Source organism: Talpa europaea, assembly GCF_964194135.1.
Source record: "Talpa europaea genome assembly, chromosome: 3".
NCBI classification, from domain to species: domain Eukaryota; kingdom Metazoa; phylum Chordata; class Mammalia; order Eulipotyphla; family Talpidae; genus Talpa; species Talpa europaea.
Genome location: NC_140069.1, coordinates 10720820 through 10745017, shown reverse-complemented (window position 1 = coordinate 10745017; position 24198 = coordinate 10720820). Strand labels below are relative to the sequence as shown.

The 24198-nt window shown below is 54.1% G+C and overlaps 1 protein-coding gene across 1 annotated transcript; it reads left to right on the top strand.

The window, feature by feature from the left end:
• Positions 1-13638: 13638 nt before the first annotated feature.
• On the top strand, positions 13639-19137 carry TRIB1 (tribbles pseudokinase 1; the record flags this gene model as incomplete). The annotated part of the gene is made up of 3 exons (XM_084230429.1): positions 13639-13998; positions 15941-16233; positions 18672-19137. 3 exons carry the CDS (start codon positions 13639-13641, stop codon positions 19135-19137), a joined length of 1119 nt encoding a protein of 372 aa, XP_084086555.1.
• Between the last annotated feature and the right edge of the window lie 5061 nt (positions 19138-24198).

The following is a 24198-nucleotide window of genomic DNA, read 5'->3' as shown; positions in this document are numbered from 1 at the left end:
TTCCAAAAGACATTATTTCATCTTTTTAATAGCTGAGTAGTATTCCACAGAGTACATATCCCATGATTGCTTTACTCATCAGTAACTGTGGACAATTCAATGTCCTCATCTGTAAACCGAGGCTCCGGCTAGCTCCTCCCTCCTGGGAAGACTTTGTTGAGTGAATGCCATCAGGCCTGGGAGGAGCTGGATCCTTGGTGGGTTTGCTGCATTCCTGTTGTTTTTCTAACTCCCCAGCTTCGGGGTGACTGCTCTTCTGGAAGAGTGCTTGACTTGCAGGGCCTGATTCTGGCAGTTGGGACAGTTCGGGGTTTCCTGCCACTGCTCAAAATGACCACCATCCATAAATACTCAGGGATGCAAGTGTTTTGCAATCAGTTATTACATCAGGAAAACTCTGAATAGCCTCATTCTACCCTCTTCCCCACCCAGGTGCCAGCTCAGCCAACCAGACATTGGATGCCAAGGGGGAAGGATAAAGACTTGCTCAGCGGCCACCCAGAACTTGGATCTGGCTCCACACCCCAGGAAAGTGCTAGACCTCTGGGGGGATGCAAGAAGCAGCAGAAAACCAAAGTCACACTGGGGAGTGGACTGGCGGGGGCAGGAATGGAGTGGGCAACAGCTCTGCCCTGCCCCCGGGAGCTCCGCTTGCAACCCTGCCTGGCCACGAACCAGCTGTCACGAGGCTGCACACCCTCGCTGAGTCTTCGGAGCCCCGTGTGCAGAGAGGGGACCAGCGTTCACCTCTGTCTCAGACAGAGGTCAACATGCATATATAACCTCTCTCATCAAATCAACATAACACGGGCCACGAGCTTCGTGATCACTTACTCTGGGACTCCGAGGGACTCGGGAAATCCAGATTCAGTCAGCCTGGCCCTGCCACCATGACCCTGAAACCATTCCTCTGACCTCTGTGAACCTCGCGTTTGGAACAGGACTACGTCCACTGAGCGCATCCGCCTGTCAGTCTGTCCATCCATGGTCCACGAGGCAGTGGAGTGAATTCAATGAGAAAACAGGTCGGTGCCCCAGTCCAGCGCCTGGTACACAGGAAGCGCCTATCAATGGCCGCCTTTATCAGCCCTCCGCTGGACGGGACCCTGGGGGAAGTGGGGCGCGGGGAACAGAGGAAGCGATTGTGCAGGGGGACATGGCGGAGGGGGCCTCTCTGGGCCGGGCGGTGAGAGTCATGGCCTGCCGGGGCCTGGCCGAGCCCGCCTTCCCCTTGCTTCTTACAGCGGCATTCATGCCCCAGGCTGGGAACAGGACAAGGAGGACCTTCCAGGCCGTGGGGATTTTCCCAGGCCCTCTGCCTGCTTGCAGGTTCCCACCAGGAGGTTCACACAACATTTTTAACCCTCTCCTTCCCGCGAACCATTTTCCCACCAGCGTCCTTTGGGACGCGGGCGCTCAGGTGCAAAGGGGCTGTCCGTTGTCATCCTGCAGGCGACAGGGAGGTGTCCCCAGCAGAGCCCCCTGGGGCTGCAATGTGTGCCTCCTGTGTGGTGGGGCTCCTGCTCCGGGGGCGGGGGTCGTAGTACTTTAGAACTGGCACGGCAGGAGTATTCACCATGGAAACTGCCAGAGTTATACCCTAGGCGCGATGGCCCAACACCAGTTCCTGCTGTCCCCTAAGAACTTGAAAATGAGCTTGTTGTCAGAGTTAAAGCAAAGACTGGCCTTCAGTTGAGGAAACCAGAGGAAGCCCACACAGGTATGACAGAAGAGCCGGGGAGCCCCCTGGCCATGCAGAGAGGGCTTTTAGGAACCCAGCCTCCTTCCACGCTGGGGCTCCTGGCCCATATCTACATGGTCAAGGTCAGATCTCAGCCACGTCAGAGTCCTGCTGGGTGGAAGGGGAAGAGAGTGTGAAGGAAGCACAGCAGAAGTCTAATCAAGCAGTGGTCCTGGTGTCTGTTTGGAGAGATAATAAGAGGCAGGTGTGGTCAGAGAGGGAGGTGGGCAGAGGAGAAGCCCCAGCAGGGGGTGGACACACAGCACCCTTTGGCACTGGCACAGCCCCAGCCACCAGCATCCTTCCTCGGAACCCTGCCTCTGCCTTCTCCTTCCCTGCAGCCATGTGCCACTCTGAGGGCACCCAGGGTTGCAGGGGACTCAGTCTTGCATTTGCCAGTTGTGTCAGTGAGCTGAGGTTGCCCTAACTCAGCACCACAGGGGGGGCAGCTTAAGTGACAGAAATGTATTTTCTCATGGTGCTGGTGGCCACGAATCAAGACCAAGATGTGCCAGACTCAGCTGCCCCCGAGGCCCTCTCCCTGGCTAGCAGGGGCCTCTCTGTCCTGACACCGCAGTCCCTTACAAAGTGATCGTCTGTGTTCTAATCGCTTCTTTTAAGGACACCAGTCACGTTGGATAGGGAGTCACCCCTATGACCTCACTTTCACCTAAATGCTTTTTTAAAAGCCCTCTCTGCAAACACAGCCACAGTCTTAGGTACTGGGGGTTACAGGAGGCAATTCACCCTGTAACATTAGCAAGTGGCTTAGGCATGGACACGTGACCCCAATCTGGCCCCTGGTATGAGAGAGGATGTCTGTGGAGGGTGGAGGGAGGCCCCCAGGGAAACCCTTCTCTCCTGAGGAAGAACTCGGGGGGGGGGGGGGGGGGGGGTGCAGATGATCAGATGGGATGTGCTATCTGGGCTGCTGCAGCCACACTGGAGCCAGCCGAGGGTGGAGCCAGCCGAGGGCGGAGCCCCGCTGGGGTGGGCATGTGGCACTCTCCATGGCTAGGTCCGTGAATCGGCCAAGCTTGGGGTGTGCCCAGTGTTGTGCTAGGGGTTGAGGTCTTGGTCTCCCCTCAAAGGTTAAGTGCTATTTGAAGCAGAGATGGTCAGAAGAGCACCCTTACCTCTCCATCTTCCTGGGCTCATGACAGGACACATTCCGGCTCCCCTCAGAGTTGGGTGGAGCCACGTGCCTGAGCTCTCACCATCTGAAAGTGAACATGAGCAGATAAACCAAAGGTATCTCCAGGCTGAAGTGCAGTGCTTCCTTCACACTCTCTTCCCCTTCCACCCAGCAGGACCCTGACGTGGCTGAGACCTGACCTTGACCAGGTTGACGTGGGCCAGGAGCCCCAGCGTGCAAGGAGGTGGGGTTCCTAAATTCCATACGTCAGGAACGTTATCATCAGAAAGCTACAGGGGACAGAAGCAGACTGTAGGCTTCAAACCTCCTTCTCCTGGGAGTCTTTGTTATAGAAACAAAGCTTTATCATAACTGATACATCATCCTCATTCTGTACAGGGAGGAGGGAGTTTCCTCAGAGCAAACTTGATGGCAAGTGTTTCCTGAAGAAGACTTTACCTTCAGGGTCATGGATGGCTTCAAGCTCCCCTGGCTGGAATAGACTTCTTGATAACTGCTGCATCCCCTTTGCGGATTCTGTTTGTAGAAGTAACTTCTGATCATATGGTTTCCTGTGGGTGGTTGGTCTGGACAAAGTGAATGTTTTCATTGATTTGCTGATGCGTGCATCCTCCTCTGCCAGATGTCTGCTTTATCAACGTAATTCTTCCTGCATGTCAAGTTCTGGAAAGCAGGTTCAAGTGAATCTGTGGCTAGCCTGTACCCACACTGCACAAGGACAACTTGAGGTGCCAGAGTCTGGTCCATGATGTACCCTCTCTTTCCTGTCTGTCTGTCTTCCGGTATCTGCTTCATCCTGCTCGCACCACCACCCCTTTGCCACTGCCTTCCTGCTCACGTCTTCTGGGAGCTCACTGTCCACTCTGCTCACCCTGTCTGCCAAGATGCTTGGCACATCGCAGGAGCTCAAAAGATGTGACATGACAAAAGACTTTGGCCAAGGGCAGAGATCACTTCCAGAGCCCCAGTGCAGGTTCATCCTAATATGCACAACGGGAATAATATTCTCCAAAAGTCTAGAAAAAGCTATAAATTGATCATATCTTACATGAGCTGGGTCGGCCCTGCCTCAAGCCCATGAAAGAGGCCACATGGAGTCTCACCCATTGTTTAAACAGAGGCACCTACTCTATAATTTCCTAAAAAGAAGGAATGGAATGAGAGCAAGAAGGCAAGGGGTGGGGATGGGGTGATAAAGGAGCGTGGGGGAGGAAGCGCAGAGAGGGGCGGTGGGAAGCACAGTGCCTTGGGTTTGAATTCTGGGTCCCAGTCTTTCTAGCTGTGTGACCTTGGGCAAGTTACTTAGCCTCTCTGGCTCTTTCCTCAGCTGGAAAGTAGAGATGAGGATATCTGTAGGGCTGTGGTGAGGGCAAACAATGGATGCAAAGCACAGAGAGTGACAGGGCTGGCGCTCAGCTGACCCAGGCATGTCATCTATAACCAGACATTCTTCCGGGGAAGGAGAGACTCTGAACCTACAGGTTATAGCGACAACTACCCCTCTGCAGTCTTCCACAGAAAGCCAGATTTTTTTTGTATTTTATATAATTCTTCCATCATTTTTCATTTTTGCACAATGTATGCATTTTAATTTTGGTTATATTCCCCATACAGTTCCCACCCCCCTTATTTTGACCCTAATCCCTCCTAACCTTGCCCCCCCCACCCCCGTATCCCTTCCCCACCAATGTTGGCGAGGGTGTGGAGAAAAAGGAACTCTCCTGCACTGCTGGTGGGAGTGCAAACTGGTCCAACCACTGTGGAGAGCTGTGTGGAGATTCCTCAACCTGCTAAAGATGGAGCTTCCACATGATCCAGCAATTCCACTCCTAGGTATTTACCCAAGGGACACAAAAACATTAATTCAAAAGGGCACCTGCACCCCTATGTTTATAGCAGCACTGTTTACAATAGCTAAGCTTTGGAAACAGCCCAAATGCCCAAAAATAGATGACTGGATTAGGAAAGTCAGATTTTTGTCTCCGAGGCTCGTATTCACAGCGGTACAAACCCCATCAGCTGGCCCACCGCACCCATGGCTGCCGTTACTCAGACCAGAGGAGCAAAGTCCTCCATGCAGAGAGGAGAGCAGGGAGGCAGGAGCCATCTGGGGGAGTGGCCAGCCTCAGTGGCCTCCCCACCAACTCTGAATTCCATGAATGGCACATGGAAACCTTCCGTAACAATTGGGGGCCTGAGGGGAATTGCGCCCAGCCAAGTGCCCCTTCAGTTCATAATCTGCAGCCATCTTCAGGAAGACAGCGGAAGAGCCACAGGCCAGAGGCATTTTAATGGAAATCCCAGAACCCAAACAGTCCTGTGTGTGGAGCCAGGCTTCCTTTGAGAATGGGGGGAGATGGGCTTGGCTGGCTGCCACTGCGGCCTAGTTCAAGCTGAGTGAGGGAAAATGGTATGTTTGAAGAGGCAGGAGGCGTTGCGTCAAAATAGCCTGCAGACCTCTCAGTCGGCCATGGTGGGGTGGGGATTTTTTTTTTTTAAGTAAGAAAAGGGAAAACACAGCCTATGGGATATGTGTGAGTGTGTGTGTGCACATCATATGACACATATATCAAGCTTTATAGGTCAACCTAATAGGTCTGAACATAGAGACCTCCCTATTTCCAGAGGGATGCTCAAGGGGGCCATGGGGCAATTTTATGAGTATTTAAAAAATGCCTCTTCCTGTGAGCATTTCTGACCAGCTCACACTGACCCGGCAGAACGGAAGCGGTGTCTCCAGTGAGCAGGACCTCCTCCCCAAGCTGTGGAGCCCAGTCTGCACGCTCCCGGAGGAGCTGTCTGCCCAGTGCGGTTTAGTGCGCAGCCAGAGGATGGGGCCCCCTTCTAGTTAGCAGCTAAAGATATCCTAGGAGCTGGTAAGTTCCTGCCTGTTAGACCTCCTAGTTTATCCAGAATAGTTCCAGTATGTTGTTCTGGTTGTCTGTTGTTGTGTAACAAACCACCCCAAAACTTAGGGGTAGACAATTTGATGGTCAGGAATTTAGAAAGGGCACTTTGGGGATGACACTTACACTGGCCTGTACTATGATGTCTGGGGCCTCAGAGGAGAAGACACAATGGCTGGGGTTGGATGAGTCACACTCCCCACCCAGCCAGATGCCTTCCTCACCTGAATGGGGCCTGGGCTGGGACTGCCATCTACAAAGGCCTACCTGTGTCTTCTCTAGCACTGAGCTCTCAGGGCAGACAGACTTTTCACCAGGCTGCATGGGCTCGCAATGCAAATGTCCCAGTGAACAAAGCTGAAGCCCCATGACACTTACGACCCAAACTTGGAGATTCAGGGCAGCATTTTCTTTGTACTTGGTTGGTCAAAGCAGTCATGAGCCCGCCCAGATTTAAGATACTCCACCCCTCGATGGGAAAACCAGCCAAGAAGTTGCAGCTCTATTTTTAAAACTGCCAAATGGTCTTTTGGGCTAGCAGACAGGAAGAAAGAGCAGACCTGGTACTTAGACCACCTTACACCCATTTTGTCCTCTCTTCTGTTGGGAGACCTCTATTTCCAGGCTCTGAACTCCTGCCATCCGGGGGTCTCAGAAGAGAGGCTCTAAGAGAATTTCTGATCAAGCAAACTTGAAGATCTCTAGGGACTAGACTGCTAATGTAAATGTGAGGGGACGGGTGACAGACAGCAAGGAGTGGTGGGGACTATAGTTAAGTGGGCAGTATATACCTTACTCCCCAAGAAAACAGGGTCACTGCCAAGGCTTACCAAAATGCGGCTGCAGATTGGATCTGACCTGTGGGCTCCTGGTTTGTGACCCTTGACATTGAGTAAAGGAATCAGTGTTAGAGGTGGTTGGGACCTCAGAGATTAACAAAGGCCAATGCTTTACAAAGGTCTTTTTCCTCAAAACCAGCGGAAGCCTTTTCTCCAACAAGATCTTATGGAAGACGCACAATGTAGAACACCGGATGAAAATGGAGTGGGTAGCCCTGAATCCCTTATCTGCTTCCTGCTCTTTTCCTAAGGTGCCACTGTGAAGTCCTAACACTCCAAGGAACCCAGTTTGATAAACCATCACTTTACTATCTTCATGCAAAAAAGGGGGATAAAGTGACACCCATACAGGGGAAGTGACCTGCCCACATTCACACTGTGAACTAATGGCAGAGCCAGGCCTTGATCCCAGGTTCCAGGTTTTGATTTGAAGTCCTGTTCCCTTCCCCTGGTGACAGGACGGACGCCTCACACGTGCAGAAAGCTTTGCAGTTGACAAAGTGTCTTCACCTGTATTTGCCACTCCATGCTGCTTCTGCCCCCTCCCCTCCCAGGCAATCTTGGGGAGGGCCAGCTTCTAGTCTGGCCACCCTGACAAATGCATGCAGACCCTGGCCAGGCTGTCCCTGGAGACGAGTAATAGCTTGTCCACGGACCTCCAGGCCACCTCTTCAGTGAAGTCCACCCTGATGCTACCCTCTTCTCTGTGTTAAATTATTCTCACTCTTCTAGGCACTGCACCGCAGCTGTTTGTCTCTATTTCTGTTCATTGCACTTTCCCCAAACTGGCTCATCCCTTGAAGGGCAGGGATCATGGTACCTACAGATCAGGTCAAAGAAAGAGCATTTTAAAGGTAAGAGGAAACAAGGGGCACCTGAGAGGTGGGAGGGAGGTCTTGTTGTCCTTCACCGGGACTACCTACCTCCCTGAGACCTGGGCAATCGGCCCCGCCTTTGCCCTCCTCTGGCCACATCCCTCTCCACGTGGCCAGAGAGCCCTTTGTTGAGACAACCTGCACTTTGGCCAAATTCCGGGTCTGGGAATCCTCTGTTCCAAATTCCCAGAAACTGCTCAAGGGCCTGGGGTCTGTTTTCTGGGTCTATTTTCTGTGCACCTGGAGGCCTGTGGGTGGGTAACGAAGCGCCGAAGGCAACACAGTGTCTGCATAGGCTTTGGCTATGTCGGCTGGGATATCCAGGGCGTGTCGCGGAGGCCTTACAAGCTGGGCATTGGAACTGGGACCGGAAGAGCTGGGGGATCGGTCAGAGTCTCTCTTGTCCAGATGTTAGGGGAAGGCCTGCACAGATCTAAGGCTTCCTGTGCTCTTAAAATGAAGGAAGAGAGATGGTTAGATAGAATCTCTCTTCAGTGGGTGATTGGATGGTGCAGGAAGTAGAAATAGCAGGGTGAGGACCAGCTCCGCAGGGTTCCAGCTTTGCCTTTGCCCCCTTCCAGCTGTGTGATCTTAGACCAGCCAATCAACTTCTCAGAGCCTGTTTGTGAATCTATAAAATGGTGTTAATAACTATTTTGTGAGATGATTTTGAACATGAAACAAGAGAACAGGCCAGGCTCTAGCATTGGCAAGAAGCTCGGTCAGCTCTCGTTTTGTTTCTAGCTTTGGGAATCCTGTTTACATATTATTGTCTCCCTTAAATATTCCTTTTTTTTAAATTTGTTTTGTTCATTCATTTAGAATTTAGGATCAGGGAGCACAAAGCTTGCTGTGTGTACCCAGAAGCAGGGAGGCGGAGGTTCCCATGAGCGCCGGAGTGGCATTTGAGAAGGGGGTGAAAACGTATAATCTTCCCTATGTTGCCGCCAGGCACCTACCTGGGCATGAATGAAAATGAATCAAGCCCAAGCTCATCAGTAACTCAACCTTGTCCAGGAAAATCAATAGTTTCCCTGCATTACGTAATAGGTGAGTTCCTGAAAAGTTGGAGGTAAGTCAATTTTTGCCCCAGTTCAACATGTATTGAGTATCCCACGTCAGCTGATCCTTGCGGGGACCAGGTGCGTGCAGGTTTATTAGGACATGTACCTGGAAGGACTGGGTGGGCAGAGGGTAGAGCTGAGGGAAAAGCTGTGCTGGATGTAGCCTCAGGGAAGGCCTCAGTGGACCCTCTGTGCAGGGTCCAAAGTCCGGATGCCCTTCAGAGTCCGCTCAACTTTGGAGCAAGGTCAGACCTACGTACTACCATTATCATCACGTTGGTGTGGCCTTCCTGGAGAGGGAGTGTGACCTTGGACAAGGTACCCCTTCTTGATCAAGTCAGCTCCCAAAGGACCCCCCACCCCCAAAGGCACTCCGCGCATCCTAGGGAATGGGGGATGGAAAAATCCTTCAGTCCAGTAGGGGGATTTGGCTGCGCATTGAAACAGCCATATAAAGTTGCTCAAAATATTCAAAACAGATTGACCATTATATCCAGCAATTCCACTCCTAAGCATCTATCTCAAGAATATAAAAACACTTATTTAAAGGGGCTATATGCACTCTTACGTTCATTGCAAAATTATTCACACTAGGCAAGTTATGGAGACGATCTAAGTGCATACGTGTTACAGGACAAGGGAAGGAGCACCCCAGGGCCCTGAACTGCCTGCTCTAAATAGGTTCTGCCATCTGCTGCATCAAGACAAAACATATAAGACCTTCAGTGTAAAGGAACTTTACTACAATTAGTGTGCAACACAGAAAACACAGAGAATATAGTTTCTAAATCAAGCATCCAATGTTACCCGTCCTGGGCCTCTCTGGTGGTGCAAAGGGTTAAGTCTCAGCACTATGACGCTTCGTCAGCCACTGCAGCCTGGCCAGGGAGCTGACCCACAAGGCGCAGCAGGCCTCTCCTGCAGCAGACCTCTCCTGTCTGGCCCGCTGCTCCCCTCAGCAGTGGATTTCAGTACATCTGCCTGTTCTGCTCCCCACTCTGTCTCTGGTGAATCCTCTCACCACCCCCATCCCTTCCACACCTCTGGCCTGTACCCCAGTTCTTGGATGCATAAATAAAATAAATCTTAACAACAACAAAACAAAACAAAACAAAGTTACTCATACCCTCGTGGTCCACTCAAACAGGACTGGCCCAAAGCAAGGCCAGAAAGCCTGCCCCAAGTCTAAAGCACCTTCCAACAGGGACCCACAGAAAAGGTTTAGAAACAGTCAAGTCTGGGAGGAAAAGAGCAAAATCAAAATCAAGATAAAAGCTGCCATTGTTAACCTCCCCACAGGTCTCTCACCCACGTCTGTGTCAACCAGTCCAGGACCAGGAGGCAAGCGCAGCTTCTTCACATGTCTCTCCTCTACGTGCCTCCTCCAGGTCTCCTTCTGGCTCCATCCTGCTTCCTTTTCCGTCCAGTCTCCAGCATCTTCTCCCTGCTCAGCTGCACCCTCCCTCGGGTGGGGCAGGGAACCTGGACCCTCCCCTTTTCCTGGGGCCCACCCTGTTACATAAGGACAGATGAGCCGCAGCAGAAGTGGAATCTATACACAATGGAACACTCCTCACCCATTAAAAAAGACGAAATCTTGCCCTTTGCAGGAGTGTGCACAGAACTGGAGATGATGTTAAGAGAATAGCTCAGAAGGAGAAAGACTAAAAATACCAGGTGATTTCACTCATATGTGGAAAAAAAATAAAAAAGGCAAAAGAAGAGACAAAACCAAACCCAAATAAACCCTTGGAACCTAAAACTGAGGTTACCAGAGGGGGAGGCGGGTGGGTACAAAGGAGGGGGTGCCTAGTGAGGGGTGTTGGAGGGTTTGGGGGCTGTAGCGATGGGTGCGGTCTGGTAAGACACATTGAAGAATATGGATCTAAAGCGCCCCTAAATCATATACATGCTGGAAGCCAATGTTTCCTCAAAAAAAAAAAAAAAAAAAAAAGAAAGAAAGAAAAAGAAACAGCCTTATAGGAAGAAAGGGGGGCTGGGGGGCTGCAGTCACAGAGGGGGGTACATCCAGGGCCCTAAGCAGCCCTGTCCTTCCATCTTCCTGTCTCTCTCTAGAGGGCTTCCCAAAAGGGCAGAGCGGGCTGGAACCCAGTGGGCACGGGAGCTGGGCGGCAGCGCCCCGCGGGTGCGGAGCAGGGGGAAGGCTCCCCAGCCAAGAGGGCCAGGGCCGACCTCAGAACGTGGACGCATCCTGCGGGAGACGGGAAATGGCACATCCAAGGCGCCATGACCCCCAGGGCCTCCAGCCGGGGGCTGAGTAGGCCCAGGGCGGTGGGGAAGCCCTTCTCCGAGCCGAGGCTGGGAGGCAGGATTTCCCCCAGGGGGGAGCTTGCTGGGCCTCAGCGAGCTGCCCTCCTAGTGCAGACACCCGGCGGGCAGCTCAGTGGCTCGTAAAGCCTGGCGCAAAGTAAAGCGGGAAGCCGGGCGCATCACATCAGGTTTGGGTCTCTCCGGGACACATATCAGCCTCCTCAGCGGGGGGCCCTTCATGTCCAGAACGACCTCTGCGGGTGCAGGGACCCCACCCGCGCACCTTCCCCCACGTCCCACCTAGTCTGGCCACCCGCTCTTCTAACCCACACAGCCCCAATCTCTCACCCCCCACCCCCACCCCGCGCCCCAGGTCAGATGCCCCTTCCAGGTGGAATCCCGCTTCCCTCCCCTGTACTCCCCACACGCTGAACCTCTCTTGCAACCCCCGCGAGCGCTTAAGAGCCTGAAAGCGCCACCACTCTAGGGCTCTCCCGCCACAGTCTCCGTAGGGGTCTTCCTCCGTGCCATGGGGTGCTGGGTATCCCCAAAGGGTGGCGGTAAAACTAAAGTGAACGAATAGAGGTAACGTGCTAAGAACAGCGCCTGGCTCTCCGCAGCCTCGGTGCAGCTCAGCGGCTATTATTATTATTATTGTTCTAATTTTCCTTTTCCAGCCCCAGCCTCAAGCCCTTCGTAGCTGCCGAGCAAGTGTCTGATGTTATAGGGCAACCCCGATATAAAACGGGCTGCGGGGGGTGGAGCCCACAAAGCCTGCATGGAATTAGCTCTAGGACACCCTTTCCCCCTAACATGACGACTGGGGACTCAGGAGGGCAAGGATTCATCCCTGGGGCGCGCCACGCTTTGGAACAGTAAGTGCACGGCAGAAGCACCGGCACGTCTGCAAATGGTCCTCTCTGGGGCTGCCTGGGGGTCCAAACTGACCTGGTTCTCTCGGGAAAGAAAAAACCGGCGGGTTCGCGTTGTGTTTTCATGGGATTTGTGCAGAGTGTGGCCCCCACTTCGCCCCCACCCGGGTCGCGCGGCACGGATGCCCGCGCGGGACCTGCAGGTCACCTCGGGGGCGGCAGCATCGCCGCGCTGACCCCATGACCCTCCCCTACCCCCCCCCCCGCCACCCCGGGGCCGGGCAGGCGCGGGGGCCCGGGACCCTGCGGGGCGCGCGGAGGCGGGAGAGGGACCCGGCTCCGGGCGCCGCCACGTGCGCCCCTCCCGCCGCCCCCCACATCCTTTGTTTCCCACCAGCCGGGCTCAGGAAGCTCTTTCTGCGAGTCACCGCGAAGGGGCGGCCCGGGAGCCCGGGGAGCTATTTCCGTGCCATCCGGGCGGGCGGCGCGCGCGGGGGGCGTGGAGGTGGAAGCAGCGCAGAAGGCCCCGTGTTTGCTTTTATTGCATCCAGCAGAAGGTTCTATTTGTGGAAGCGAACAGACGCTGGGGATTAGAGCTGGGAGGGGGCAGGAAAAGGAAAAAAAACCCACATCCACTACCACGCACAGGTCTTCCCCGGAACTGCCGCGTGGGGGTGAACGGCCGGGGCTGGCATCCACCCCCTTCCCTCTGCGCCCCCGCCCTCCCCGTGCGCGGCCCGGCCTCGGCCGTGCCCAGGGCTGCCCCCGAGGCCCCCGGGCGCGGGGCGGCGGGTGGGGGTGGGAGGGAATCCCCAGGGCTCCCCGCGTAGCCGCCCGGCCGCGCGAGCCGCGGGTGCCGCTCGCCGTGGGGCGCGCGCCCGAGCCCATTGTGCTCGGTGTGAATGGGGAGCGCGCGCCAATCGGCGGCCGCTTCGCCCCCCGCGCCCCGCCCCCCGCCCCCTTCCCGGGGACCCTGACGTCACGGGAACTTTCCTCCGCCCCCTCCTCGCTGCGGGTTCCGAGCCGGGGCCCGGCGGCGGGCGCGCGCCGCCTCCCGTCCAGCCCAGCCCCGCCGGGGAGGGGCGCGCGCGCCCTTGCCGGCCCCGGGACGCTCCTCGGCTCCCCGGCGCGCGCGGCGCGGAGCATCCCAGCCCCTCGGCTACCCCCGCCGCCCCGGCCGCCCAGCCCCCCCGCCCCCCTGCGGCACCCCCGCCCCTCCGCCGATTGCTCCGGGGCGGCCGGGCCCGAGCGCCGCAGCCCCCTCGTTGCACAACCCGCTTCCCAACTGTTTACACAGCCGGGCCTGTGAGTGTGTGTGTATACAGCGTGAGTCACCGGGAGGCGGGGGAGGCGGAGGGGAGCAGGAGGAGGGCCCTGGCCGGGATCGGCGCGCCGCACACGCACCCTCGCCACTCTCCGAGCGCGTCTCGCTCGCTCACACGCCAGCCGCGAGCCCAGGAGCGCGCAGGGTCGCGGACGCCGCGGAAAAGTTGCCGGGCTGCCTCTCCGCGGCCGCCGCGCCGGGACGCGCCTCCGCCGCGCGCTTCGGGGGAGCCCGCTGCGCCCGACCGGCCCTCGCGGCTCGCGCCCCGGACCGCCGGCCGGCGCCCTCCCCGCCCGCGGCGCCCGCAGCCTCCACCACAATAGCGGCGGCGCCCCCCGCGCGGCGCGCGGAGCCGGTGCCCGCCCGGGTCGGGGGCCCCGCGGCCGCCTCGGCTCCGGCACGCGCGGCCGGCGTGGTCTCCGCGGGCGGCGCGAGCGCGCGCGAGCGGCTCCTGCCCTGCGCCCCCGGGGGCCGAGCCCGGCGCCTGCAAACTCCGTCCCGCCGGCTGGAATCAGTGGCGGCGCCCGCGCCGAGCCCGCTGCGCCTTCCCGCGCGGATCCCGGACCTACCGACCCGGGGCCGGGCGCGGGATGCGGGTCGGTCCCGTGCGCTCTGCCATGAGCGGCGCCTCGCAGCCCCGCGGCCCGGCCCTGCTGCTCCCGGCGGCCCGGGGCGCCCCGGCCAAACGCCTGCTGGACGCGGACGACACGGCGACCGTGGCGGCCAAGTGCCCGCGCCTCTCTGAGTGCTCCAGCCCCCCGGACTACCTCAGCCCGCCCGGCTCGCCCTGCAGCCCGCAGCCCCTGCCCGCCGCCCCGGGGGCCGGCGGCGGCGCGGGGAGCGCGCCCGGGCCCAGCCGCATCGCCGACTACCTGCTGCTGCCCCTGGCCGAGCGCGAGCATGTGTCCCGGGCGCTCTGCATCCACACGGGGCGCGAGCTGCGCTGCAAGGTAGGCGCGGGCCGGCGCGGGGCCGCGGTGGGGGGGGGGGGAGAACCCGCCGGCGGGAAGCGTGTTCTGGGCCCGCCGGGGCCGGCCGGATGGGTGCGGGAGCCGAGAAGGCGGCTTTGACCACGCTCACCTTCGGGGCATGGAGGGGTTTCCTCTGGCGCGGCACCCGGGGGGCCCGGCGCCGAGGGGAGGTGCAGTGCCCATTGCTTTATCTCTATTATTTCCTCCGCGCCCGGCTGAGCGCGTGGCGTTCCATATAAGTTGTGGAATTGAAATGGATTCCGGGGCCGTGCCATTCCCCTTCTCTCATACCCCCCACCCCCATGCTGGAAGGGCGCCTGCCGTGGGTGCCTCCCCGGAGCCCGGAGCAGCTGGCAGCTCTCGGGCTGGGGTGTCAAGGCCTCGGGGGCTCAGCTGTGGGGAGCCAGGGCCTGGGAAGACCCTGCCGGACTTGGGTCTTGGGGATTCCGGCAGGACCCGGTCCTCCCCAGAGAGCAGACCGAGGGTGTCTGCCCGCGGGGGCGCGGGCGGGAGGGAGATTTACGCGGAGTAGGGATGTTGGGAAGCCCACATGGCCCAGGAGCCCCCGTTTCCATTCATATCTTTATTTTCCGGCTGCGATTTTCTTTCAAACTTCAGGGATTCCATCCTGGAGGAGACACAACTCCTCCAAACTGGGTCCTCCGCGTGCGCCCCAGCGCGCAGAGACGCGCGCGCTCCCCACAGTACACCCTGGCCAACCCGACACCTTCCTCTCAGACAGCCCCGAGAACCCTCCCGGCTGCTCCTGTTCACCCCAAATGTAGGGTCAACCTCCCTCCTCACCCAAGGCGCTCTTGGTTTTCTGCAACTCACCTGACAGCACCCCCTGCCCCCCCCCCGGTGCTCGCTGCTGCCACCTACTGCCCGACCTGACCCAGGCTCGAACCCACTTTAAAGGGGGGTAGGGCGGGAATCTCATTCGCTGGGGCTAGGAGCTGTTTTGGGAAGACTGTGTGTGCGGTGGGGTGGGGTGGGGTGGCAGGAGGGGGGCAGCAGAGAGATTTTTCTAGCTGGTGCCAGGGCAGCCAGGCCTCAGAGGTGGGGTGGGACTGGGCATTGTGCAACCCCTTCCAGTTCCTCCGAGCAGATAATAGCTGAATCCAGATGGTGACAGCCCGTGTGTCACCGTTTCCAGCTGAGTGTAGGATATGAGTAACCGGACTAAACAAAAGGCCCTTCAAGAGACCAGCCAGCTTCTTAGAGGAGCTACTACCCATTTCCTGGGTGGGGTGGGAGTTGGGGTGGGGGGTGGGGATAAACAAACACATGAAAAATCAGGGCTCAGACCCTGCATCCCTCCTGGGAGAATTTTAACCCAGGGCTGCTGCTACCTGAGTCAGACTGGAGGCAGGTTGCTTAAGGCTGCTTTGTCACAGTCTTTCGGAGTCATCTGTTCCTTCTGACTAATGACAGATCTGCATGTTCTCCTGCCCCTGCTTCAGAATCACCACCTTCTGTGTTCCGTCTCTGCTCAGGGGCGCTTTGGACCTGCAGGAAGTCACACATTTCCAGGGCCTGCTGTCAGCCCTGGAGATCCCAGGGTGGGGAGAGGACCTTCGATCGGCCACTCTGCCTCGCTAACAAGGAAGGGCCACCGTGGCTAGGGGCTTTGGGGCTCAGCTCCCCGGAGCTGATTATCTCGGGGACGATGGGACATTGACTGACAGCAGCTCTTTCAGGCCATTCAGTCACAGGGTAATCCTTTGAATACTTGGTAGCCCACCATAGCCCTGGTGTTGCAAGTTTGGGGCAGACACGCTGCAGAAGGTGGAAACAAAACGCAAATGAATGGAGCCTTACAGTAAACAAAAGCCCAAGGGCAGAGAACTGCTGGCCAGCTGGGATTTGGGGGGCAGCCTCTGCCTTTGTAGCCCCTAAATGGGTCGCCATCTCTCTGCAGGTGTTCCCCATTAAACACTACCAGGACAAAATCAGGCCCTACATCCAGCTGCCGTCACACCGGAATATCACTGGCGTCGTGGAGGTGATCCTTGGGGAAACCAAGGCCTACGTTTTCTTTGAGAGGGACTTTGGGGACATGCACTCCTATGTGCGAAGCCGCAAGAGGCTGCGGGAGGAGGAGGCCGCTCGGCTCTTCAAGCAGATCGTGTCCGCCGTAGCCCACTGCCACCAGTCGGCCATTGTGCTGGGGGACCTGAAGCTTCGGAAGTTTGTCTTCTCCACAGAGGAGAGGTGAGCCGCCTGCACGGCAACTCCTGTGACCTTTTGCAACCAAAATTGAGGTGCAGGTGGAGCAGCTAGGTGCAGTGTGTTGGTTTAAAGCAAAACCCAGGGCTCAGCTGTCCCAGGGTTTCTGAGAAGTCCTCTCCAGAGGAGTCATGCCAAGGCCAGTTGTTCTGCACGCTGGCGGAGGTGGTGGGGAGAGGGTGCCTTGGTGGGGTGATTGGGGGCAGCACGTAATGGCAGGATTACATTCTGCACGCACACTCTCCCCGCTTCCACCCCAGGATCCAGTTTACTTCCCATTGTTGTCACCAATTTCCATTTTGGGGAGCAAATGCTAATTAACATTGACTCCTAGGGGCAGCCTCACATCCTTGCTTGTACCAAACAGGGGTGGGGTTTTTTTTTTTGTACTTAGAAGGTATCACAGAGCTGTTGTGATTGCAGGATTCTGCCCCCCTCGTCTGCCCCGCATGCCTGTTCCAAATCAGACTTGGCCCTCAGTACTTTCTTCACATTCTTCAGTGACTTTTTAGACATCTTGTTTGGCCTCTTCTTCAGAAAATAGCCACATTGAATAATAAATGCAAGTTGGCTGGAATCGGTTGCTAAATATAGATCATGGCTTACCTCCGCAAGGAGAAGATGAGCTTGATAAGAGAATAAAAGCACATTAAGATTCAGAGTAGGGGTTTCAGGCCAGAGCACGTGGGAAGCCACAGGGAAGACAGACCTTACCTGATTTTGGGAGGAGAGAGAATAGCCCCAGTGCAAAGGTTAAAAGCCAAGTCTGGGGTAGAATTGTAGAGGTGGGTGTGTGCTATTTTCTTGTAGCTGGTCACGCAGTACTTACCCCCTGCTGTGCATTTTTACCTTTTAACTCCTGAGCATATGAAAAAGAGCCGTGTTGAAGGGCCATAAAGCCTTGCTCTGTTGTCTGATCTTGCAATAATTATTGGAACACACTGATTAGCAAAGAAAAGCAAAGTGTTTGCAATGGAGAAGTTTCCAATTCCTGGAACATGCTTCTTTGATAGGGTGATGTGTTTTCTGAAACATGCCTTACACACCTCCTTACTGGCTTTTGAAATCTGCATTGCACAGGCGAATGTCATGTGCATGGAGTTTGGCAACCCGAGGGTTAAGCAATGGCAGGCTGACGCTATTCGTGTAACCAGCACAGGTGCAGGGTTTTAGTACTACAGCAGCCAATCAGGGGCAGACAGTGTGGGTTGAGTCATATTTTCCGTTTACAGAACCAATGGGTATTTTACATAACGACAGGGAGGTCATGCTGAGGACATACCGAAGTTAGCACATGTATCCTACACTCCAGGGAACAGGAAGGCAGGAAGAAAAAAAAAAAAAAATCACCAACCACCAGGCCTTTGAGAGGAAAAGGAATTGACCCATTAGCCAGTACCAAATGTTTGCCTTTAACTTCACAAGTGATTTACTGAAACAGGGCTATTTCAGAGAAGCAGGGAGAAACATGAACTCCCACCTGATAGGAGAGGTGCCCGCATGTGGCTCTGGACAGCAGGGGATCCAGGAGACTTGAGTGGCTGGATCTGATTAAGGGGGTACCTGCAGCTACATTTGAACCTTTGGCTAAAGATATTTCAGACTTTGTTACTTAAACAGATAAACCCCCATGGAGATTAAATTGGCTCTGGTGTTGATGTGCCATCCCAGGGGTGTGTGTGTGTGTGTGTGTGTGTGTGTGTGTTTGCTCATGCTTTGTAGGGTCCCATGCATCCTTCAAATCTATCAGCTGCTTCTGGTCACCAACCTCCTGCATCCAGGCCAAGTGTCCTTTGCAATGAAATACCCCAATAAATGTAATTGACTTTCCTTACACTTTTCCCATCACATCTATCATCATCTATCACCTTCTGGCTGCAGGGGTCTCTGCGAACGGGGGTGCTGACAACCCATGTATCAGTGACCTTGGTGTCCATGCTCTGTAATGCAAGAGTGTGGATCCTAGTGGCTCTGGCAGTCAAGGGCATGGCAAGGTTGAGATGGGCTTTAGGGTGCCCAGGCCCTCTCTGAAGAAGAGGGTTTACTGCTCTTTCCTCTCAACCTTTAGAGAACATGTCAGCATTCCCCCTGAGACCAGCTCGCACTTCTGCAATGTGAACTTTGTCAGTTGTGCAATCCCTATTAGGATATCTCTTATAAGCCCGAGCATAATGAATTGTATTTGGGGCTTTGCATCATACCCTCCACCCCAGACGTTCTCTCGATACTTTGCAAACATTTATTGCAGTTTGTATTGGTTTGTGAAATCCTCAGTCCTGGAAGGCTGCACTGCTGACTGGATAAGAGCTGAACGGCGTACCTGGGGCCTTTGCTCTCGGGGCCTGTGGGTGCTGCAATTGGGAAGGACTTGTTTTTCACAGCAGCTGACCTGGAAGTAATGACTCGTGTCCTCTCTCCTGCAGGACCCAGCTCCGACTGGAAAGTCTAGAAGACACACACATAATTAAGGGGGAAGATGATGCTCTGTCAGACAAACACGGCTGCCCAGCCTACGTGAGCCCCGAGATCCTGAACACCACCGGTACCTACTCTGGGAAGGCGGCGGATGTCTGGAGCCTTGGGGTGATGCTCTACACCCTTTTGGTGGGACGCTATCCCTTTCATGACTCAGATCCCAGTGCCCTTTTCTCCAAAATCCGACGTGGACAGTTCTGCATTCCCGAGCACATTTCCCCCAAAGCTAGGTGCCTCATCCGCAGCCTCCTGAGGAGGGAGCCCTCCGAGAGACTCACTGCTCCTGAGATCCTACTCCATCCCTGGTTTGAGTCTGTCCTGGAGCCTGGGTACGTGGACTCAGAAATGGGGACTTCAGACCAGATTGTTCCAGAATGCCAGGAGGACAGTGACATTAGCTCCTTCTTCTGCTGATCCCGAACCTCAGAAACCTCATCATTCTCACACATGGCATTTCCATTTCTAAAGATGGACAGGCGTCTCGGCGTGTGCCGGCCGGGTCTGTGATGGTGTGGACCGTTGCTGCTGGGCCCCGCGTGGCGCCCCTGTTCTCATGAGTGACTTTCCGGGACCTGAGCAGCGTCCACTCTGACGGCCGCCCTGTGAAGCTGTTTCCCGTTCCAGAACCTTTGCCCACCATCCCTTTGTCAGATTCGGGGGTTCGGCATCTTTTGTGGGTGGCAGCGTTTGGCTGTCCTGCACCGTGCGGTCAAGTGAAAGGAACTTGAATATTCTTAGGGAGAGGAAGGACGCGAACCACATCTGGGCAGTAACCCAATTCGAATGAGGTGACAAATCATTTGGGCCAATAAAGCCTCCGTCTTGGAACTCGTCTTGGGTAGCTAACTTGTGCTACCCCAGCCTCTATGCTCAGAAAGTTCTTTTGGGGTTTGGTTTAACTCATCGTTTTCTTCCACCCACATTTACCGATGACTCTGCTCCATTTGGGGAGCACTGTTTCAGGAGCACAGGAGCCTGAAGCAGGAGCCCAGGCCTTCTCCTCCACTGCCTGCCAAGACCTCATGCACTAATGCCTTCTTTCTGACCTTGAAACCGCCCCCTCTTAGCTAAAAAAGCACCTGCCAGCTAGCTGTGCTTGGAAAAGTATCACAAAAGATTCGAACGCTGGGCTATTTCAGAACTCTGAGCTGAGACAGACTGCAGATTTTTTTTTTAAATAATTTGAGCATTTGGAAACTGTTAGCTTTTTGGGTTCCCTTCAAACACGTTAGCTTTTATCCTTTACGTTTTTCCCCAAGACCATCTCAGGGTGGAGCATTATGTCTAGGAGGAGAAGGATCAGGCGATGCTCCTCTCTCCTCTCCCAAGAGCAAATGTTAAACACCTTTGTGCTTCAGAGAACGTGAATTTTGAATAGTCTTAGTAGATGCCAGGCCAACTTCCAGAATTATATTCTAACCTCTCTTAGATCTGGTCTGCCTCTGGCATTGTGTGTGCCTCCACGGTTTTGCATGATGGGTTGTTCATGTTTCGAATGTGGTGTGATTTATGAATACATTCATATAATCGGCATCTGGAGTGAAATAGCAAACCCCATGTCTTTAAAGTCGGAAGGGACTTTAAAAGTCATCCAGCCCAACTTCTCTTTCTGCCACCTCCTGATAACAGAAATCCCCCACCCTCACCCCCTTCAGCTTCTTTCATAGGTGGGAGTCCAGCCTCTGCTTGATTGCTTCCAGAGATGGGAACCTCACTACCTACTAAAGCTAGACCTTAACAGAGAAACAGCAACTTGCATTAAACAAGTACAGATGAACTATCAGTAGCTGTCTCCGACAGTGCTGACATCAGGTGGTTAAACGGGTAAACCAAACATACTGAGAAATGGCACAAAAAAAAACCCCCAACAACAGCAGTCATCTTTCAAGGGCTATGCCTAGGCTAACTACTAACATGCATTGTGAGAATGCCATGTATACCTCACGTACTGTGTACTTTGTACATATATTTGACCTTTTATACATAATGTCCGGTGTTTTTTTTTGTTGTTGTTTCGGCTCTGAAGCTTGTTTTGTTGTCTGTGTGTTGTCTGAATAACCTGCGTGTTTAAGACCACGTGAAATGTGAATGAATATTGGCAATATTACCGTGACAGAATCATGGGACTTGGAGAAGAGGGAGGGCAGAGGCCTCTGTCGTACTCACGCTCTCGTGGTTGCCCCTCTGTATCTGTGATACACCCTTACCCGGCCGAGGACTCGGGACTGGCTGGGCTTCTGCCGGGGAAGCTCAAAACACTAGATCCTTGTACATGTGTGTATATATGTGAACAGCGAGACGCTGTTTCTGACTTGTAGAGAAATTTTAATAAATCTGGTTTCATACATAGGCATGGTGCATTTCTTTCGAATCCAGTCCGCCTTTATCTTTTTGCAGTTTCAAGCTGGGGATGCAAAGGTCTCCAGCCCCACTGGCTCGGGCAGCTCCCAGGGGAGAAGCAAACAGGGTGAAGAGATAGGATCCCAGACGGATCTGAATCCATTCACTTTTTCCACTGATGTGGGCAAATTCATTTCGATGGGTAAAGCCAATTTGGTGAAATCAGGTTGTTGAAGGCTGCGGCCCAGAAACACTGGGAGGTGAGTGTATATGAATAAGCTGTGAGTTGTAGCAATCCCTCTCTGACTTTGGTCTTTTTTTTTAAAAATATTTATTTATTTATTTATACAAGCACTAGGTACAGTCAGAAGCGCGGGAGGGTGAGAGAATTCACCAGAGCCGGAGCGGGGAGCAGAGCAGGCAGAAGGACCGAAGTACACTGCTGAGGGGAGCAGCGGGCGGCAGGAGAGGTCTGCGCGCCATGGGGGACCCCTGCCCTGCGGCCGGGGATCGAACCCAGGCTGCAGAGGCTGCGGGCAACTTCGCAGCCCAGAGCTCAACTGCTGCGCCACCAGGGGAGGCCCTGACTTTGGTCTTTTTTAGCTTGAGAATTTGATGAAAGCTTTGGGAAATACACACCTGTACTCAACAGAATTTTGTTTTAATTTTAGAAGTCCACCTATCTCCCTGAAGGCATCTCAGGCTTTCTGCTGAGAAACCCCCACCCTCTCCACCCCGCGTTAGACTTAATTAAAATGACTAATTGAGGCATTTCCTTTTTTTTACCTCCAAAGTGTAAACATGGTGATAAACGAAGGAAAAACTAAAATGATATTATTTTGAATCACAAAGGTAGAGAAAGGATTTTGATTTAATTAGACTTTCGAGTTCACTATTCCATCAGAATCTTCTTCATGAAGTAAATCAGCATCCAGAGTGATTTAAAAAGAAAACAAACTTTGCCTTTTAAAGTAACAACACATAACCTAGAAAAAAAAATGCACATTTAAGTGTATAGTGCTGAGTTTCACAATCCAAACACACTGGCATAACCAGCAGCCAGATCAAGGAAACACAGTCCCCCTAGGAACCCGGACCCCCTTCTACCCCTCTCTGTCCACACTGGCACACCTGCCAAGGTTTACCGCCTGGGACAGAATTCCAGTGCTAACTTTGAATGGTAAAAATTAGAATCAGGACTAAGTCCTGGCCTCCGGATTAAATGAAGAGGCATATAGGAATCTCAGATGACACAACCATCCTTCTCTGAGACTCAGGTCGAGATCACCCAGGAAAGCAAACCTATGACACCGGGGCAAGTGCAACTCAGGCCGCGTGACCCAAGAACTTAAGGGAAAAAAGTGGAAAAAGCACATCAGAAGCTAGGCAGGATGTGGGCACATGCCCTGCAGCTCAGAACCTTGGAAGCTGGGCTTGGTCTGGGGCCATCTGGTAAATAGGTCCCTTAAATCCCAAAGTTCCTGGGGCCTCAGACCTGTAATGTGTGCCTGCTCCCAGGAATCCAGACGAGGCTCAACAGACCTCCTTGGGCATTATAGGAGACTAATACTTTGGACTTCACCGAGCTTTTTAATCTAAGGATTTCAAAACACATTGCAAGCAATTAAGGTTACAACACCTCTTTGTACTGTTGTTACATGCACTGAGTGGAGAGAAATGTGGGTCAGGATTGGCTGGGATGGCATGTGATGCCACAAATCCATAAATTTAATCTCTTCAAAGGTTGAAACATATCTAGGGCAATTGCAACCAGTTACGTTACAGATGGCTGAGATGAGTGTGCTGAGCACTGGGAAAAAAAAAGCCGATTGCTTTCATTTTCCCCATGTGTCCTTGTTGGACATTTGGATAAATCAAGTCAAATCGCAATATCTTTTATTCTTATCAGCTTTTCTTCCTCCTCCCTCCCTCCCTCTCTCCCTTCCTCCCTCTGTTTTTTACCCCCCCCCTTCTCCTTTTATGTTCATAGCGATCAAGGGAAACAGACAAATCAACGGTTATTTTATCCATTTTATAGATAAGAAAACTGAGGCTCCTGTGTCTTCCAGGGGCGACTTAGGAGTCAACAGCTCCAGGGTCAGGAACTTGGGTCTTTGGCCTTCTTGCCCAGTTGCTATGTCTGCACATGGCTACACGCAGTCTTCTGATAGGAATGATGATCTGGCAAGGTGGTTCAAGACAAATACAGAGTCTTTAGCCCCATCAGTGTCTTCAACCAACCCTAGGACATTGCTCATAAAGGGGGGAGCATTACTGAAGATGAGAGATCCATTCTTTGATAAATATTTACTGTGTACCTACTGTGTGCCAGGCCCTGTGGCAGACCCTCGAGAAACACCTGACGGAGCCTCAATCTCAGCTGAACAGACAGCACCATGAGGTCAGAGACTGAGATAGTCTCGTTTACTGCTGAACCCTTAATACCCAGCACAGCACCCGCCACCTTCCACAAGGGATCTTCAGTGTTCAATATAGATGAATGGTAGGTGAATGGGTGGGTGGGTGGATGAACGGATGGATACATGAATCGTGGGTGGGTAGGTGGGTGGATGGTGTTGGGGAAGGTAATCAAAAGAACATCACTGTGTGTCGACCTGGGGGCTGGATCCAGGCGATTGACTCTTCTTACCACCCCCTACTCCCTGGCAATGTGGGTTTTTGTGTGTCCTCATTTATAGAAGCTGTCCAAGGACAAATCCCTGAGATAAAATAGCTTGTTAAGACATTTGCGTGGTGCGTGTGATTAAACCCAATTTAAGCCTCTATATAACAGTTAAGATTTGGGGGACAGGTGCAGGGAACTACTTGGCTTCTCATTATGCACAACAAAGCCTCATTGTAAGTAAACCCTTGGTTATCAAGACTCCCTACCAGTATGCAATGGCCTGCCTTTTTCTTCAGTCCCTCCTTGGCCTCTCTGTATAGGGGTCACTTTCAGGTTATATCTGGTTATCATGCAACATATGGATAGGCGAGTGGGTGGATGGATGGATGGATGGATGGATGAATTGGTGGGTGGGTGGACAGATGGGTGGGTGGGTGGGTGGATGAATGGTCTTCAGCAGTTAGAGGCCTATTGGGCCTTTGTGTCAGAGAGCAAGAGCACAGAAGTGG